The sequence below is a fragment of the Salvelinus namaycush genome, chromosome 21 (assembly GCF_016432855.1).
Source record: "Salvelinus namaycush isolate Seneca chromosome 21, SaNama_1.0, whole genome shotgun sequence".
Classification (NCBI taxonomy): Eukaryota; Metazoa; Chordata; class Actinopteri; order Salmoniformes; family Salmonidae; genus Salvelinus; species Salvelinus namaycush.
This window is the reverse complement of record NC_052327.1, coordinates 30,959,344-30,973,984: the sequence shown is the minus strand read 5'-3', so window position 1 is coordinate 30,973,984 and position 14,641 is coordinate 30,959,344. Positions and strand designations below refer to the sequence as shown.

At 42.9% G+C, this 14,641-nt stretch overlaps 1 protein-coding gene across 1 annotated transcript in view; it reads left to right on the top strand.

The window, feature by feature from the left end:
* The window catches only part of LOC120066692 (metabotropic glutamate receptor 3-like), a 29,960-nt gene that overhangs the window by 2,942 nt on the left and 12,377 nt on the right, over window positions 1-14,641 (top strand). Inside the window, exons 3-4 of the mRNA XM_039018138.1 lie at window positions 2,141-2,410; window positions 3,102-3,726. Of these exons, the coding sequence (XP_038874066.1) occupies window positions 2,141-2,410; window positions 3,102-3,726 (895 nt within the window). The remainder of the gene's footprint in view (window positions 1-2,140; window positions 2,411-3,101; window positions 3,727-14,641) is intronic.

The following is a 14,641-nucleotide window of genomic DNA, read 5'->3' as shown; positions in this document are numbered from 1 at the left end:
TTATGCTGCCTTGCAAAGTAAAGTGTAATTCTTATTGGAATCCAGACAGAGTTAGGATACCCAACAGTTGCAATTTTTATTTACTCACACCCTCCATTCAGAGTGACTGTCAAGGATAAATGAGAATGTAAGAATACTACCTAAACCATTTAAACTGGAATAACCATTTCAGTAATGGGTGCAGTAAAAATAACTAACTTGATTGGATTAGTTTTGAAAACTGTATGTTCTTTATCTTTGTGTAGCATAAGATTAATCAATCAATGTGCATGCAAAAACACAGATTTTCAAAACAATCCTATAAAAATCCACATCCAGTAGAGCATGCTGGGAAATATGATAATGATGGGCGGGGTTTTGATGGGACCGTTTGACTCTCCAAAGTGTAAAACAATAACTCTGGTTATTAAAACCAACACTGGGGATTGTTTTACACCACTGAGTGTTAATTTCAACACTGACCAATTTGCTGTGTGGGACTGCACAAAGTATCCTCTCCTTTCCTCTCCTCTCCTCCCTTCCTCTCCTCCATTAGACCCAAATCCCTAATCTCTCAATTTATCTCTCCCTCCAACTCTCCCTCTGTTTTTCCTCAATCTCTCTTTCTTTTGTCTTGCTCTCTCTCTCCTACCTCATCTCTCCTCTCCATCTCGTGCTTTGTATTAAAGGCCCAGTGCAGTCTAAAACATGATTTCCTATGTTATATATATATATTTCCAGACTATGATGTTGGAATTATACTGTGTGAGAATTATGATAATACCCTTTTAGTGTAAGAGCTGTTTGAAAAGACTGCCTGAAATTTCAGCCTGTTTTGGTGGCATGGAGTTTTGGCCTGCCTGGTGACATCAATAAGAAAGACAGCTCCAAACCTCCAGTTTGAAAACAGCTAGTTTTCAGTTTTTCCCTCCCCACTCAGACCACTCCCAGACAGTCGCTTGCTAAGATGATACATTTTAATTGAAAACAATCACAGGAAAGTACTTAATTGTAACCCAGAAATGATTTGATATTGAGATAAAAATGGCTGCATTAGGCCTTTAAAAGCTGTCACTCCCTCACTCCAAGGGGAGAGCCCAGTGTATTCTGACCTCAGCCCACTCTCCTGCTCTCTCAGATAGGCATTGTTATCCATCCATCGCTTTTTTTTCATCACACACAGTTAGTCCTTGTTTTCTCTGGGCTGACAGTTATTGTTGTTGTTAGGCCTCAGAGCAGTGTGTGTGTGTGTGTGTGTGTGTGTGTGTGTGTGTGTGTGTGTGTGTGTGTGTGTGTGTGTGTGTGTGTGTGTGTGTGTGTGTGTGTGTGTGTGTGTGTGTGTGTGTGTGTGTGTGTGTGTGTGTGAGAGAGTGTGTGTTTTCCTATATGTGTTCTTTTCAGATGATCTGTTCCTACAAACATACTGTCATAGGTATTTAGTTAGTTTACAACCATAGAGGTAAACACTGACGCCTAGCAGCCATTTGTATAGTAACAACATCTGACTCACGTAACAAAAACATGCTGTCGCTACACCCGCTCTCAGTCCACACACAAACCTGCACACATTACTGGAATGTATTTCCATGTTCACATCATAGTTTACAAAATGACCCAGACAGCAGTCATGTAATATGATTAGATAGAGAAACACATCAGTATATCCACCTGTACAGTGCGTGTCTGTGTGCATGTGGCTGTGTGTGCGTGCAAGTGTGTTTTAATCTCCTGGATTATTAATCTAATGAGATGCTGACATGTTTTCAAAACTTCACAGAGTTGTGCTGTGAATGAAATGAAATATAGACGAGCCACAGAACCATGCCCTAACTGGATTAAACATGAGCTAAACCAACACAGCTGTATTGTGTGTGTGTGTGTGTGTGTGTGTGTGTGTGTGTGTGTGTGTGTGTGTGTGTGTGTGTGTGTGTGTGTGTGTGTGTGTGTGTGTGTGTGTGTGTGTGTGTGTGTGTGTGTGTGTGTGTATGTGTAAAATCAGGAGAACGTGACCATAAGAAGGGGAATATAATATGGAACCCAGCCCTGATGTCCAACACTAATGGATGCATTTGCTCTTTATTGACTGTGTGTGTGTGTGTTATTGTTTATGTAAGTGTGTGTGTGTGTCTGTTTCTCATATCTTTCTGCCTCTCTCTCCCAGGTGGCCAACCTGCTCCGCCTCTTCCAGATCCCTCAGATCAGCTATGCCTCCACCAGTGCCAAGCTCAGCGACAAGACACGCTATGACTACTTTGCCCGCACGGTGCCCCCTGACTTCTACCAGGCCAAAGCGATGGCAGAGATCCTGCGGCTGTTCAACTGGACCTACGTGTCCACGGTGGCATCAGAGGGAGACTACGGAGAGACGGGCATAGAGGCGTTCGAACAGGAAGCACGTATGAGGAACATCTGCATCGCTACCTCTGAAAAGGTAGGAAGAAATAGGAGTTTAGATAGGGTTGTCTGGAGATTATATACTGTAGGTAGATTGACAGTGAAGGAGATAGGGTTGTCACGAGATTATATAGGTCGATTGACAGTGAAGGAGATAGGGTCATCAGGGAATTATATAGGTAGATTGACAGTGAAGGAGATAGGGTCGTCAGGGGATTATATAGGTCAATTGACAGTGAAGGAGATAGGGTCGTCAGGGGATTATATAGGTCGATTGACAGTGAAGGAGATAGGGTCGTCAGGGGATTATATAGGTCAATTGACAGTGAAGGAGATAGGGTCGTCAGGGGATTATATAGGTCGATTGACAGTGAAGGAGATAGGGTCGTCAGGGGATTATATAGGTCAATTGACAGTGAAGGAGATAGGGTCGTCAGGGGATTATATAGGTCGATTGACAGTGAAGTGGATAGGGTTGTCAGGGTATTATATAGGTAGATTGACAGTGAAGAAGATAGGAGTAAACCTAGGTTAGAATATAGAAGAACAAGCATGGAGAACATGAGGGGCTGGTCAGACAGAAATAACAGGAGAAGATTTGGGTGTAGGGTTAACCCTACAGCGTGATACTATGTATTTTAGCCTGCTATTCTATGTAGTAGACCTCTTCCTAAATTGTGTTTACTCTCTCTGGTTCCAGTTTAAATAACAAATTACCTCCTGTCCAGGTGGGGCGCTCTAACGCTAAGAAGTCATATGAGGCAGTGATCAGGCAACTCCTCCAGAAGCCCAATGCCCGCGTGGCAGTTCTCTTCCTGAGGAGTGATGACGCTCGAGAACTCCTCTCTGCCGCCGCACGACTCAACACCACCTTCATCTGGGTGGCCAGTGATGGCTGGGGGGCACAGGAAAGCATTGTCAAGGGCAACGAGGCCACGGCCGACGGGGCCATTACCCTGGAACTGGCGGCCAATCCCGTGCCGGCTTTCAACCGCTACTTCCTGTCTCTGGATCCAATCAACAACCGCCGCAACCCCTGGTACCGGGAATTCTGGGAGCAGAAGTTCCAGTGCTCACTTGGCGGAGGAGGAGGCGGGGCAGGAGGAGTAGGGTCAGGGGGGATGGTGTCTCTCTCCCTCCCTCCCTGTGAGAAGGGTGTGTCGGTGGATGACAGTAACTTTGAGCCGGAGTCCAAGATCATGTTCGTGGTGAATGCGGTATACGCCATGGCCCACGCCCTCCATAAGATGCAGAGAACATTGTGTTCCAACACCACCAAGCTCTGTGACAGCATGAAGGCTCTGGATGGACGCAAGCTCTACAGAGACTACCTTCTCAACATCAGTTTCACAGGTCAGTACTGCCTGAAACTAGCTAATGATCATCAGTTTCACAGGTCAGTACTGAAACTACCTCCTCAACATCAGCTTCACAGGTCAGTACTGAAACTACCTACTGATCCTCAAATTCACAGAACAGTACTGAAACTAGCTAATGATCATCAGTTTCACAGGTCAGTACTGAAACTACCTACTGATCCTCAGCTTCACTGGTCAGTACTGAAACTACCTACTGATCCTCAGTTTCACAGGTCAGTACTGAAACTACCTCCTCAACATCAGCTTCACAGGTCAGTACTGAAACTACCTACTGATCCTCAGATTCACAGATCAGTACTGAAACTAGCTAATGATCATCAGTTTCACAGGTCAGTACTGAAACTACCTACTGATCCTCAGCTTCACAGGTCAGTACTGAAACTAGCTAATGATCATCAGTTTCACAGGTCAGTACTGAAACTACCTCCTCAACATCAGCTTCACAGGTCAGTACTGAAACTACCTACTGATCCTCAGATTCACAGATCAGTACTGAAACTAGCTAATGATCATCAGTTTCACAGGTCAGTACTGAAACTACCTACTGATCCTCAGCTTCACAGGTCAGTACTGAAACTAGCTAATGATCATCAGTTTCACAGGTCAGTACTGAAACTACCTCCTCAACATCAGCTTCACAGGTCAGTACTGAAACTATCTACTGATCCTCAGATTCACAGATCAGTACTGAAACTAGCTAATGATCATCAGTTTCACAGGTCAGTACTGAAACTACCTACTGATCCTCAACTTCACTGGTCAGTACTGAAACTACCTACTGATCCTCAGCTTCACAGGTCAGTACTGAAACTAGCTAATGATCATCAGTTTCACAGGTCAGTACTGAAACTACCTACTGATCATCAGCTTCACTGGTCAGTACTGAAACTACCTACTGATCCTCAGCTTCACAGGTCAGTACTGAAACTAGCTACTGATCCTCAGCTTCACAGGTCAGTACTGAAACTAGCTAATGATCCTCAGCTTCACAGGTCAGTACTGAAACTACCTACTGATCCTCAGCTTCCCAGGTCAGTACTGAAACTACCTACTGATCCTCAGCTTCACTGGTCAGTACTGAAACTACCTACTGATCCTCAGCTTCACTGGTCAGTACTGAAACTACCTACTGATCCTCAGCTTCACTGGTCAGTCCTGAAACTACCTCCTCAACATCAGCTTCACTGGTCAGTACTGAAACTACCTACTGATCCTCAGCTTCCCAGGTCAGTACTGTAGACCTGGGAGAATGGGAGGAGAGGGGTGGAGTGAGAGATGGAGGGAGTTAAAAAGAGAGAGGTAAAGAGGAATTCTCAACATGATGGATCTTTTTGAGGGGAGGGAGAGATGAAAGGGGAGGAAAGAGAGTACGAGAGACAGAGAGAGGGGAGAAGGATGCAAGCATAGCAGCATGAAACGTGTAAGAACAATTCACCTTACAGTTTTTTTTCGATTGTTTAAGCACAATTTTGAAAACAGGGCCCGGTTTGTCAAAACACTACACACAATTAGCACAACCCTACACCAAAGTAGCACAACACTTCAGATAATTTTCAAAATGGAACACTTGTCAAAACTATACACGACTTCATAAAAATAATATTTTGTTACCATACGAAACACACACATTTCATATGACTTCAATCTTTTTTAACCAGTTACACACTGCTGTTGCTAACCTTAAACACTTTTAGCAAGTCTAATTGTCAGTGATTAGACTACTGTAAATGAAGTACACAGAGAAAGTGCAACTATACAAACACTACACAAGAACAATGCTGCAGACTGAGGAAAATATCATTTATTTCTCTCTATATACCCAAATCAGTCAACATGTCAACATGGAGAATCACAACAATACATGTCCCAGTTTTCATGCTACTACAGTAGTGTGCATAACACTGTTAGCTCAGCAAACAGACAAACGTAAAATACTGTATCCAGTGCAGGTTACAATTACAGTAAATAACAACAACAACAAACATAAAAAATTATCTGAAAAAAACTGACAATATTGTACAGAAAATACTACAGTAAACATACTATACATTATCTCTTCGCCTAGCTGGATCTGGCCAGAGAATTTCATCAACATCACAAGCAATATCGTCATTAGCAAGACAACGCGGGAAGAACCGTCTTGAATGTCGAATCCATCCTTGCACAGCTGCGGCGTCGACTTGGTCACAGGCGTCCTCCATTGCCTGAATGAGGGGTACCTGAGCCTGGGGCTGGAGATCGTAAACCTTCCACCGCCATGCAGAGAAAAACTCTTCGATAGGGTTTAGAAACGGAGTATGGTGGAAGGTATAGTACTGTCAACTGTGAATGGTGTTGAAACCAGTTCTGGACCAAAGCAGAGCGGTGGAATGACACATTGTCCCAGATGACCGTGTATTGCATCTGGTGTATTTCATTACCTGCTGTGACGATGTGGTGCAATCGGTCCAAAAATGTGAAAATGTGAGGTGTGTTGTAAGGGCCCATTTTGGCATGACGGAGGACAACCCCATGCTGTGAAATGGCAGCGCAAAGGGTGATGTTACCCCCACGTTGCCCTGGGACATTGATTATAGCCCTGTGGCCAATGATATTTCGGCCTCTCCTTCTTGCTTTTGTGAGGTTGAACCCTGCCTCATCAATATACAGTATATGAATTCATGCACGATTTCCTCAGCATCCATCTGCAAAACGCCCTGAAATACAGTGAAAGACAAGATTGTGTAGTTCAGGATAGGTCTAGTATACAGTCAATGTAAAAAAGTCCTGTGTGCAGTATGCAACATCAGTGTTAAAGTGAACAATACAAACCTCCACATACTCATGCCGCAGCCGTTTGACCCTCTCTGAATTCCGCTCAAAAGGCACTCGATAAAGTTGTTTCATTTGAACCTGATGTCTTTTCAGGATGCGTGCCAGTGTTGACTTAGAGACCTGATGGACATTATTGAAAATGGCATGGTCACCGATAATGTTGGCTTGTAGTTCTCTGAGCCTGATATAATAAACATGGTTTTGGCCAATAATGCTCTCTCTCTCTTGTTCTTGCGTGAATATGGGCCCCCTTCCTCCTTGTCGTTCCCGACCCTCAATCCTATGTAGAGAATAATACATGAAACTTACTGTATAATGTCACAGGAAGGGGTATCACAAGTGCTGATATGGTGCATACAATAAGCGGCTGATTACTGTAACTGTAGACAGATCTTCTTTTACCTGTTTTCCTGTGGAAAAGTCCTTATGACAGATGCCACTGTATATCTGCTAAGATTTGGCTGAACTCTCAGTCCAGCCTCCCTCAGCGTCAATCCGTGGTTCACAACATGGTCCACTAGTGTTGCACGAATGTCATTTGATAAGTTTGGTTCTCCTCCTGCTTCAGGTCTTCCTCGGCCTCTGCCTCTTCCTCTACCTCCTTCTCCTCCTCTGTGTACTCCTCCTCTCATCCTCACTCTTCTTCTGACTCCTTCCATTTTGGTTGAAGGCAGGTGAACCTACCTGCTGCATTTTTATAGTGCTTAAACCTGATTGGTGTGTCTACAATTTAGCAATCACGTGTTTGTGCACCTGATGGCTGTGTTTAACAGATTGGCTCATAGGTGTGGTAATTTGACAGTCAGTGCTTTGGAATTGCAAGGAAGTGACATCATGATATACTTCTGTGTCTGATGTATACAAGTGTGTTTAGTGTTTTGCAAATCACTGTGTGTAATGTTTTGCAAATAGTGTGAAGCTGACAATGTGCTTACAGTTGTGCAAATCTAACCTTGTGTTTTGCTCCTTGAGTGTAAGGTTTTGCTAATTGTGGGAAAAGTTACATTTTAGTGTGTAAGCAATCGTAAAAAAATGTAATTTACATGTACAGTCATGCTTGCTAGTTACCATTGGCATTTATTAGCTGTATGTAATTGATACGACAGCACAGAGCAGGTGAGACGAATCACAGCTCAAGTTAATCCAACCCCATATTCTATCATGTCTACTAATGACGTTCCATTTTATAATAGAGACTCCTATGGAAGTAATAATGAGATTGTGTGTGTGTGTGTGTGTGTGTGTGTGTGTGTGTGTGTGTGTGTGTGTGTGTGTGTGTGTGTGTGTGTGTGTGTGTGTGTGTGTGTGTGTGTGTGTGTGTGTGTGTGTGTGTGTGTGTGTGATAATAGTATTCTATAGCAGGAGAGTGTCACTTTAGACTGGAGAGAAGAAAGAGGGGAAAATAGGATTGGGTTGAGTGGCAGGTGGGGCACAAAGACAGAGGAATAAATACACTGCTGTAGGAAAGACAGACAGACAGGTGCTTATTCCAATGCTAACCATGACCAATAGGGGACATCAAAATACATCAACAAACAGCTCTGCCATTCCAGCTTTAGAAAGACCTGGAGAGGGAGTCAGAGACAGAGCAAAGTGGGAGGTTTGGGCATATGGTGACTGACAGGCAGTCTGAAGTGGGGAGAGGTGTAGAGAAAGGAGAGAAAGATAGCAGTAGTGAGAGGGAGTGAGATGGAGAGAGAGGGATAGAGCGAGGGATGGAGGCAGAGAGGTAGAGATGAGTTGCTGGTGGCGTGGGACAGTATGAAACAGCAGAAGGATTCTCTTTGAAATTCCACATCTTAATTTCTCAAGCTGCAAATCTAAGGGCTCAGATCATGACTGTCAGAGGGAGAAAGGGTGAGAAGGAGAGATAGGGGAGAGAGGGTGAGAAGGAGAGATAGGGGAGAGAGGGTGAGAAGGAGAGATAGGGGAGAGAGGGAGAGAGGGTGAGAAGGAGAGATAGAGGAGAGAGGGTGAGAAGGAGAGATAGGGGAGAGAGGGTGAGAAGGAGAGATAGGGGAGAGAGGGGTGAGGCAGAGAGGCAGCCACAGCCTCCAGTGAGCAGGAGAGGAGTGGAGGTGGGAAAGATAAGTCTGAATAGTTAGGGAGGGCTGGAGAGAAAGTGAGAGAGATGGGGGAGTCTGATCTGCTAACATCCCTGAAGTTGATCAACCCTCTCCTCCCTTCCCTCTCTCCCCCTACCTCCTTTTATTTTGGTTACCATGGCTAGGGGAAGAGATCTCTTTAACTTTGAAAGAGGGGTCTCAAATGAGCATAAGGGGTTTAACGGGTGTGTTTGTTTGTGTGTGTGTGTGTCTCAGTCACCAGATCTCAACCCAATTGAACAAGTATGGGAGATTCTGGAGTGGCGCCCAAGACATTGTTTTCCACCACCATCAACAAAACACCAAATGATGGAGTTTCTTATGGAAGAAGGGTGTCACATCCTTCCAGACACTTGTAGAATCTATGCCAAGCTGTTCTGGCGGTTCGTGGTGGCCCACGAGTCGCCAGACAATTTAAGTTGGTGTTTCCTTTATTTTGGCAGTTACCTGTATATTACAGTTCAGAATAGATAGACATGTGGTACACTGGTGATGATCAAGGTGAGGAGGATGAGGCTAAAACAGAGCCCTCTCTGTAGCTATGCTGTTGCTATGGTAATGAAGCTGACACTATGGCCAATTGTCGAAGTAATCCTGTAGATGTGAGCTTCTCTCAATGCCAACTACTGAACACACACACAAACACGCACGGATGCACACACACACACACACACATACACACACTCACTTATACACACTCACACATTTACACAAAATGACAGCTTGAGATGTTTGTTTTTTGCTGCCATGAAATCGCAGACACCCCCAACCCACACACTTTTCTAAGCCATCATTCAACTCCCACCTACCGTCCCCCATCTGAGGCAAACAGATCAGTCAACACACACGCACGCACGATAACACACGAACACACACACACACACACACACACAGGCAACCTCCTGTTCAAATAGTTGTCATAGATGTGTGATATTCCCTCTCCTCTGCTCTTTTATGGGTGCATGTGCGTGCGTGTGTGTGTTAGCAGAGCGAGGAGAGGTGTTGTGCCTTCAGGGCACTATTGAGCTGAGAGCTTACTGTAACAGTTACATGCCAGAGAACAACCTTCACTCTCTCTCTTTCTCTCTCATTCTATTTCTCCCTCTCTTTCTCCTGCTCTCTCTCTCCCCCTCCCCCATCTCCCTTCACATTTGATAACAGTGCTTCCCACTCATAAAAACTTCACAAGCTTCTTCCCTGCCTGTTCTTTTTTCTTTCCTTCCTTCCAGCCCTCGTTTTCCCTTCCTTTAGCGCATCCTCTTCTCTCACACCTTTCTTTCTCTGCTATTGCTTTTCTGCTATCTCTTCTTTCATCTTGTCAGTCCCCTTCTGTCTCCTCTCTTATCTTGTCTATCCCTCCTTTTCTTTCTCCACCACTGCCTCTATTCCTTTCTCTATCACCTCGCCTCTCCCCTGCTATTCCTTCTTTTGTCTCCTCTATCACTCCTCTCTTATCTCCTTTCCTGTCCTATTATGGTGCCTCTTTCCTTTCTTCTCTCTCTTCTATCTCTTCTTCTCTGTCTGCTGTCCACTTTGAATCTCTATCCCAGGAGAGAAAGACCACAGAGAGAACAGATATAGCCCATAGTGCTGTGTGTTTGTGTGTGTGTGTGTGTGTGTGTGTGTGTGTGTGTGTGTGTGTGTGTGTGTGTGTGTGTGTGTGTGTGTGTGTGTGTGTGTGTGTGTGTGTGTGTGTGTGTGTGTGTGTGTGTGTGTGTGTGTGTGTGTGTGTGTGTGTACACTATGTAACCATGCAGTGCTGTGTAGCTGTGTGTGTGTTGTTTCTGACACGATTGTGCCTTCTCCCGACACGCTCACTCTCCCTGGGACACAGATGTATTAGGTCATCATCACCCCAAACACTCCTGATTGGACTGAACACACATCACACACTCACTGTGCCTAATGCAAATTACATACACCACTTTACATTGCAGCCCTAAAGATTCTAGTGAGGGTGGAAGAGAAAGATGATGAAAAAGATGAACAGAAATAGAGAGCATGAGGGGAAAGGAGGAAGAGAGAACCTCTGGGATCTCCAAATCACCCATCTACAGCAAGGACAGTAGAGAGGAGAGGAGTATTTTCTGTGAAGATTATCTGAGCATATGTTGCACAAAGCTGTGTTGTCCTGTCTAAATGTTACCTGTCCCCTAGTGTGTGGTGACATCAGCTAATCAACAGCCAGTCAAGTGGACTGTCTCTCTCTCTCTCTCTCACCCGCTCACCCTCAATCTCTCATGCCACAGTATCAGATTATGTATTCCCTCTCTTCCCCCTTCATTGGATTAAAGGGAATTGTCTTTCCCCCTCCCTGTAATACCCACAAACCCCTGCGGCCAGCACGTTAGCCCGATATGGCAGAGAGCGTAATTCATTTCTGAACCTCTGAATGAAAACTCCTTTTCCCCTTAATTTTAATTAATCTAGAATAATAAAGACACTCCCGACTACGTCAAGTTATGCATGTTTTTTTAAACTATTATAAACCTTTTGCTCTCCTCTCTCTCTCTGACTCTTTCCTCAGTTTTTCCTCTAGTCTCAGTCGCTGTAGTGTAGCTCAAGCTGTTTGTGCTAGAGAAATCCTGCTGCATAAATCGAGAGAGAGAGAGAGAGAGAGAGAGAGAGAGAGAGAGAGAGAGAGAGAGAGAGAGAGAGAGAGAGAGAGAGAGAGAGAGAGAGAGAGAGAGAGAATTGTTGTAGCAGTAAACAATAGATGGATGGTGTGGACAGACTTTCTCTGTAAATGAAAGCGGTACAGTGCTTTACTGTCTAACGTGAAGCTGCAGACTTCAGCCTCTTTCCAACATCAGTGTGGACTAGGACAGTGGTTATTCCACTAGAGCGCTCAACACACAGCAGATACTGCTGGGGAGACCTGAGGAGATTTGTGCCAACTTTAAAACGTGAACTGGAGTATCCCAGAGCTCATAACCTGCTAGAACAAGCTGAAGGGAGAGATGTGTCTTCACTCTGGGCTAAAGATGTTCTCTAGACTGATAGGGTCAGATACTGTGTCACATAGAACATAATATAGGAAATTGCAGGACGAACAGTCTACGGGTTTGTTAGGAGAGAGAGTGTGTGTGCGTGTGTGTGTGCGTGTGTGTGCGCGTATGTGTGTGCGTCCCCACGAGGTCAAATGCTATTTCTAGGGGGTTTAGGGTTAAGGTTAGAATTAGTGTTAGGGTTAGAATTAAGTTAAGGGTTAGTGTTAGGAGCTAGGTTTAGTTTTATGGTTAGGTTAGGTTTAGGGTTAGGGTTAAGGTTTTTGGGTTCAGGTTAGGGTTAGGGTTGGGATAGGCTTAAAACAAAAAAATATCTAGGCCGTCATTGTAAATAAGAATTTGTTCTTAACTGACTTGCCTCGTTAAATAAAGGTTAAATATAATAATAATAATTTAAAAAAAAAATACATAATTACAATACAATACTGTAAAATACAATACATGATTACAATAAAGGTGGAAGATGTATGATTGCAATCCCCGTGAACGTACCACCCTCCTTCTGGCCATGGATGAGGCATAGAAGGATTTCAGTCCAGATCTATGTTAGGCTTGGATTTGCCATGCCAAAAGGTTTTTCCCACGTGCATGAACAATGAGAATGTTTACTGTGATTTTGATGAGAACCTATGGCCAAATGCTCAAGACAGGATTGATGCAAACTAGGGCCTGCAAAACATTGTTTCTTTCATTTATTTCATTTGATTACATTGTGAAAGATGTCTTCAATGATCACCCCATTCATCACATATTGGATAGAAATTATGGAAATGTGATGTTCAGTCAATGTTAATGGATAGTGTAAGTGAATTGCCTAATGTGAAAGCAGTGTACTGTGCGGTAATTTACTGTAGCATACTACATTCAAAGGCAATTTGAAATGTGTATATATATAATATATATTTATTTTACACATGTACACTACCTTTCAAACTTTTGGGGTCACTTAGAAGTGTCCTTGTTTTTGAAAGAAAAGCACATTTTGTGTCCATTAAAATAACATCAAATTGATCAGAAATACAGTGTAGACATTGTTAATGTTGTAAATGACTATTGTAGCTGGAAATGGCAAATTTTTTATGGAATATCTACATAGGCGTACAGAGGCCCATTATCAGCAACCATCACTCCTGTGTTCCAATGGCACGTTGTGTTAGCTAATCCAAGTTTATCATTTTAAAAGGCTAATTGATCATTAGAAAACCTTTTTGCAATTATGTTAGCACAGCTGAAAATGGTTGTTCTGATTACAGAAGCAATACAACTGGCCTTAAAAATTCAAATGAAAAATCAGCCATTTCCAGCTACAATAGTCATCTACAACATTAACAATGTCTACACTGTATTTCTGATCAATTTTATGTTGTTTTAATCTACAAAAAATTTGCATTTCTTTCAAAAACAAGGACATTTTAAGTGACCCAAACTTTTGAACAGTAGTGTATTTATTAGTTCAACAATTACAGAAATACAATTGTATTATTTTTTTCGCACATACACCTCCCCCTCAACCCAAAGAGACAAAAGCATAACAACCAAATATTCACAGACAAATGTAAAAAAATAAAGTCCTCACATTCGCCCAGATATTGCTATACAGCCATATAGTTAGGGTGTTTTTAACAAAGGGATTAGTAGTATTCTTCTTTAGCTTCTTAAAGGGAGCAGAGTTCAAATATCTAAAGTTAAGCTTTTTGTGGACAGCATTTCAGTCTGCAGCCAGGGTAAGCATGGTTTCTTGGAGAACCAAAACATTGCAGCCCGAAGTTGTGCAGCCCAGTAATACCACTGTAGGTTTGGAAGTTGCAGCCCCCCTCTGTCATTGCGCAAATAAAGAAGAGAAAGTTTAAGTCTTGGTTTTATGTTGCTCCAGATACAATTTGAGAGTGTCTTTCTGATCTTTGGGGAAAATAAAGGTGGTGGAGACAGAGGAATTGATTGAAATAGATAAAGCAATTTGAGCAGAATATTAATCTTAATTATATTTATTCTACCAATAGTAGATATAGGCAATGATGTCCATCTGTTGATGGATTCCGTTACACTCGTTACCATGGGTTCAGAATTTGTTTAACTCAAGGAGCTAATTTCTGGTGTGATTTTTAATACCAAGATATGTGAACCCTTGTTCTGTATTCACAAATAGATGCTGTACAACTGTATTTCATCTTATTTTGCTTGTTGAGTAAAAAGATAGAAGATTTGGTTTTATTAACTTTAAACCCAGAAAATTGACAAGTTATTCATTATATTGGAAAGGGAAGAGATGGAATTCTTTAGATCTATTAGGAATAAGAGTGTATCATCGGCATACAGGGCCACTCGATGTTCAAAATTAGATGTTTTAATTCCACTAATTGACGGTGAGACCTTACTGCAATGGCAAAGGGTTCTATAGCTAAAAGAAAGAGTCCTGGACTGGCCGGACATCTTGGTCTCGTGCCCCAAAAAAGCATAGAAGGTTGTGAAATCAAGTTGTTAGTAGCAACTTCTTCAGTGGGGTCGGTATATCACATCTTAATCCATTTACAGAAGTAGTTCCCAAACCCAAATCTCTTAATTAAGCACTTCAAATAAATAAGACTACTCAACTCTATTGAATGCCTTCTCTGCATCAAGTGAGAGAATGGAAGTATCAGTGGACCCTTCACACATGTGCACTATGTTTAATACTCTCCTCACATTGTGAAAACCTTGACGGTTTTTCACGAAGCCATTTTGGTCTTTGTGTATTAGATATGGGAGCACTCTATCCAATCTCCTCGCTAAAGCTTTAGCCCAAAGATTTTTGTTGGAGTTCAGAAGAGAAATCGGTCTGTAACTTTGGGGATTTATCAGGCTTCAGAATAAGAGTGATTAAAGAAGGGGGGAAACAACCTTGCTGAAAGGATTCAGCATACTTATCCAAAAGTGGACCTAGAAGTTTGTCCCTAAATATCTTATATCTATTGGGAGCCCATCT